Source organism: Physcomitrium patens, chromosome 14 (assembly GCF_059467195.1).
Source record: "Physcomitrium patens ecotype Gransden chromosome 14, ASM5946719v1, whole genome shotgun sequence".
Classification (NCBI taxonomy): Eukaryota; Viridiplantae; Streptophyta; class Bryopsida; order Funariales; family Funariaceae; genus Physcomitrium; species Physcomitrium patens.
The window spans coordinates 14,754,009-14,758,172 of record NC_143423.1 but is presented as its reverse complement, the minus strand read 5'-3'; the positions used below and the strand labels follow the sequence as shown (position 1 = coordinate 14,758,172).

Sequence of the window (4,164 nt, the reverse complement as noted above, 5' to 3'; positions counted from 1 at the left end):
TCAATGACATTATAGGAATCTTAAAACCATATCTATTCTTCCTCTTGTATTAAGATATTTACTCATCTAATATTCTTTTATATTTATATCTAATTAGATTGTTTTAATTTTTTTAATTTTTTACAATTTGGAAGAAAAATATTCATAATTTTTTTTTTTAAATAAACATTATCTTGCATTAAAAAAACTACTTTGGAATAATTTATTTACATCTTCATTTATTTGTCTTTGTATTAAAAAAAATCTCATCAAATCTTAATTTCAGTTTTTTTAATAATATATATATATATATATATATATATATATAATAAATAAGTGAATAAAGTTGAAAATATTCTATGCACATAATAAACATTTTGTGACTTTTTCTTAAATATTTTAATTTTTTTATAATTACAACTATTAACAATAATTATAAAAAAATCGAAATCGTTTGCCATAAATTTTTAACATGCCTATTAGCATCTACCGTGCCTCTTAATGTTTCCAAAAACTATGATTGAAGATACTTCCTGAAAACAGAAATTGGGGTGACCACAAAGTCTGAATTAAAGGCTGTTAATATTGCAGACCCACCATATTAATTCGAGCGGTCCACATGATTTTCCACTGTAGCAGCTCTTATACGACTACATGACTAAGACAAATGCATCATACCATAGGTGCAGAAATGCATACACAGCAGAAACAAGCTTCTGTAGAAGCATATATATGAACAGACATTTGTGGGGATATGGATGTGTATCAATTGCGAAAAACATGCCTTTGCAGATATAGTATAAAGGCATCACCTGTGTGGAGTACAGGATCAGAGGATTGTGAGTTTTTTGTACCAGTGGCCGTTTGATCTACACAGTGATGAAGAATCCAACACCAGGACCTCATGAAGCTGGTATCATCACAGTAAGTAACACGTCCGATCGCTCACATCAGAATTTAGGATGATCATCCCTCAACATCTGCATCCCCTGTACAGCACAACTGGCTGCGGGGATTAAAGCTCCGGCTTGAATGCGAGCTCAGAAGTCATGTCACAGCCATAACTTCGAGAGCACTAAAGCATATCCCACATAACACTGAGCTGTACCTACGTTAAATCTAATCGTGGAACAGGCAGTCTGCATCAGGTGCAATGGCGTGCCACTCTTTGTCTTCGCTGCGAAAGAGACTGCTGGGGTGTGGGACTGATCAGGAGTGCATATGAAGGATGTGCCCGCACTTGGGATTAGAGGCGGTGACCCCTATCGGTTCGTGAGGAGGAGATGATCTGGTAACTGTTTCGAAGGGAGTATGAAGACCATGCAACAGAAGGAACTGGCTGATGGTGAGATTCGAGCCATGACGAGAGGGAGGAAGAAGAAGCCCGTTGATGCCCTCCTCCTGCAACCACCGCAGTTACTGGCGCGAGCGGAGAGTACCACATCCGCGACTGCACGTAAGATCAAGCCTGCTGGTCACCGGTAGATGATTTTGCTTCGTGCGGAGCAATCGTGACTTGTTGTGACATCGGGCTAACTTGAGACTCGCCATTGCAGATGCAAGACGACCGGCGAGGCGTAGGACGGATACGTTCGCGGCGATTGAGATGGCTGCCCACAGACCAGTTGCAGATGCAGCCAGACCACCGGGACCCGTCATGACGACTCTAGCTGATCTGATAGCCTTGACAGATGCACGACGACGATCGAGGCTCCGGATGGCTGATTTAGCCTCAAGGCTGGAACAGTCCAGAAGAGTGCTTCTAGACATGCAGGATCATTCCAGACGAATACTTAGCGCTCTTGTTGCCGCCGATCCTCGTGTCCCCAGAAATTTCCAGGGTCACTTTCAAGGTGGAGGCCGTCAGCAATTGGCTGAGGAAACTTCGGAGATCAACGGAGCGCCATCTCCTAGTGACGACGAATCCGAAGTTTCGGGCCCCATTTCCCTTTCGGACTCTGATTCCGGCACTTAGAGCGACAGCCGGCGCATCGTCCAAGGGGGAGGACAGTAACCTGCAAAGACAGTAAGCCTATGCGTTTTACTGAGCGTCAGTGGGCTCTCTCAAGAAATTCCGTTCGTGCTGTTCATTTGCGGCAATCTCGTCGTCTTTGTGCAAGTCGAAGATTTGCTGTTTCTGTCTACCGCCACACTATGACCCAGTCTCTTAAGAATGCAACGATAATAGGGGATCTGTGCAAAATGGACTGAAATGGGGTTTCTATCGGGATTGATCATGCAACCAGCGCAGTCTGATCAGCCTCCTACTACACCTTCGGGGATCATCAGAGCTACTGTTGCAGGTAGGAAATCATCCTAGTGCAGCGTAGGTTAAGTTTCTTACCAGAAACTATTAAATATCTTCAGAGTGCAGATTGCCGGAGTAGTTCAACATCTTTGGGGAGAAGGCTTTAGTGATGGCCACTGTTGAGGTGAAATGCTGCAGGCCAAACACTCGAGCGGTTCATGATGCTGTAACGCATGCTTCTGTGCTGCAGGGTAAGCTTTGAAAAACAGCCTTCGCTAACACGACAGTGTCCCCTAATTGAAGCCTTTGTTTCTCCAGAAGTGGTGCTCTGCGGCTCTCCTGGTGGTCTCCCTACGATGTGGCTTGTGTAAACATTTCCTCTCTAACTTGTCACTTGCGGCGACGGTTTTGATTCTTCAGTGATCCAACATGGTTATTCTCGTGTAGTCTAATTCTGATATCTTTCATGGAAAGATATGGTTGGGGCTTCTGATTTTGAGGGATGATTTACAATGTCATTCAGAAGATGTGCATAATAAACAAATCACCAGCGGTCTTTCTAAACCGACAATGAACAATCCTTTACTGTAATACAAGACTCTTGTTTTTGTTAATTTATTATAGTTTATCACACAACCTGACCTGATTCATTCATCGTTCAAATGCTGAATTCATATTTATTTTTTGCCACAAATAGCTGCTTTCGGTCAGTAAGTGCATCTGGAATACGTATGTGCCCCCTTATCATTTTGACGTATCGAAATTTCTATTTCTCATTTTCTCAATTTCTTTTCTCTTTTCTTTGTCTTTTTTTACTTCTGAATGTATGTTATAACCAATACACTATCCAATACTGTAAAAGTGAACTTCACATTGAATAGCTAGTTTCCTTTGATGCGTGCGCAGATTTCATAATATAACAAGCAGTGTAAGTGTTTTCATATCTTTACTCAACTCATCTAAAAGCTTAAGTAAAAATGGAACAACCCTGTCTTACAAAATCATTTACCAGTGTCACCAATCAAAGCAATGATCAAATAGCATAATGCTATCCAAGTCACTTCAACAAACTGCTTTCCCATTATATCTTTGGCTATGCCGCAGAATTCTTAAAACCAATCGATACGTATGCATCACTGACCAATTATGGTTCTATTGATAAGCACATCCTTTACTGATTAAGAGAGTAAGAGCTGTTCTTAGTTCAGAATAACCTTTTCATCAAATCAACCATAGCGTTGTAGCTGCACTTACAAGTAGATTGGATAAAATTGATTGCTGAAATACCAAGTCGACTCCTAGTAATAATGCTCTTGGAATTCGAGCTGAAACAATTTACCAGGCTGGAAATAAAAATAGATTTGCCAATTACGACACTATTTCAGCCGTCTTTAGTCCCTGCTACAGCTCCCACTGAACTTCGCCTCCTGCCGCTAATATTCACGAGATTCAGAATGACTTGAAGTCCGAAAAGGCTCAGAAGGCCAATTAAAGGTCTCCGTAGTGACACTTTTAGAAGGAACTGATGCACGAGCGGGTTCATAAGGGACGGAGTAGCGAGTAACTGTGCTGTTGGCCAGTGACGTAGGGATGTTGGAAAGTTTTGTCCCGGGAAGTTTAGATTCAGCAGGTCGAAAAGCCTCCTGAAAAAGTTAAACAGTTACTGAACGAAACTGTCCAGTAAACGATATCTAGAAACAATTAAAGCACATAGATCCTCCAGAAAATGTGAGCATGGAACACAATAGCCACTTGATGTTTTCGGATAAACTTTAGCAACCATATTGCAATATTATGTGCAAAGCCGCGGCAGACGATGCTTGAGTAATTGCACAACTCTGATCTGATGGATTTGATGCACCTTCGCATTGCAGGAACAACTGCAATCGCTGAACATTTGGTCAAGCTCGTCAACGGGATTAGGCTTACCATCCAAG

At 41.6% G+C, this 4,164-nt stretch overlaps 1 protein-coding gene across 1 annotated transcript; it reads left to right on the top strand.

Annotated features, from left to right (window-relative positions):
• The first annotated feature begins 1,125 nt into the window (after positions 1-1,125).
• LOC112291227 (uncharacterized) lies at positions 1,126-2,547 on the top strand. Its single transcript, XM_024538367.3, has 2 exons — positions 1,126-1,435; positions 1,536-2,547. Exons 1-2 carry the CDS (start codon positions 1,291-1,293, stop codon positions 1,952-1,954), a joined length of 564 nt encoding a protein of 187 aa, XP_024394135.1. The 5' UTR covers positions 1,126-1,290; the 3' UTR covers positions 1,955-2,547.
• Positions 2,548-4,164: the final 1,617 nt, after the last annotated feature.

Coding starts and splice junctions, on each gene's coding strand:
- LOC112291227 (XM_024538367.3), top strand. CDS start 1,291: ATGAAGACCATGCAACAGAAGGAACTGGCTGATGGTGAGATTCGAGCC. Junction 1,436..1,535: donor TACCACATCCGCGACTGCAC/GTAAGATCAAGC, acceptor TCGCCATTGCAG/ATGCAAGACGACCGGCGAGG.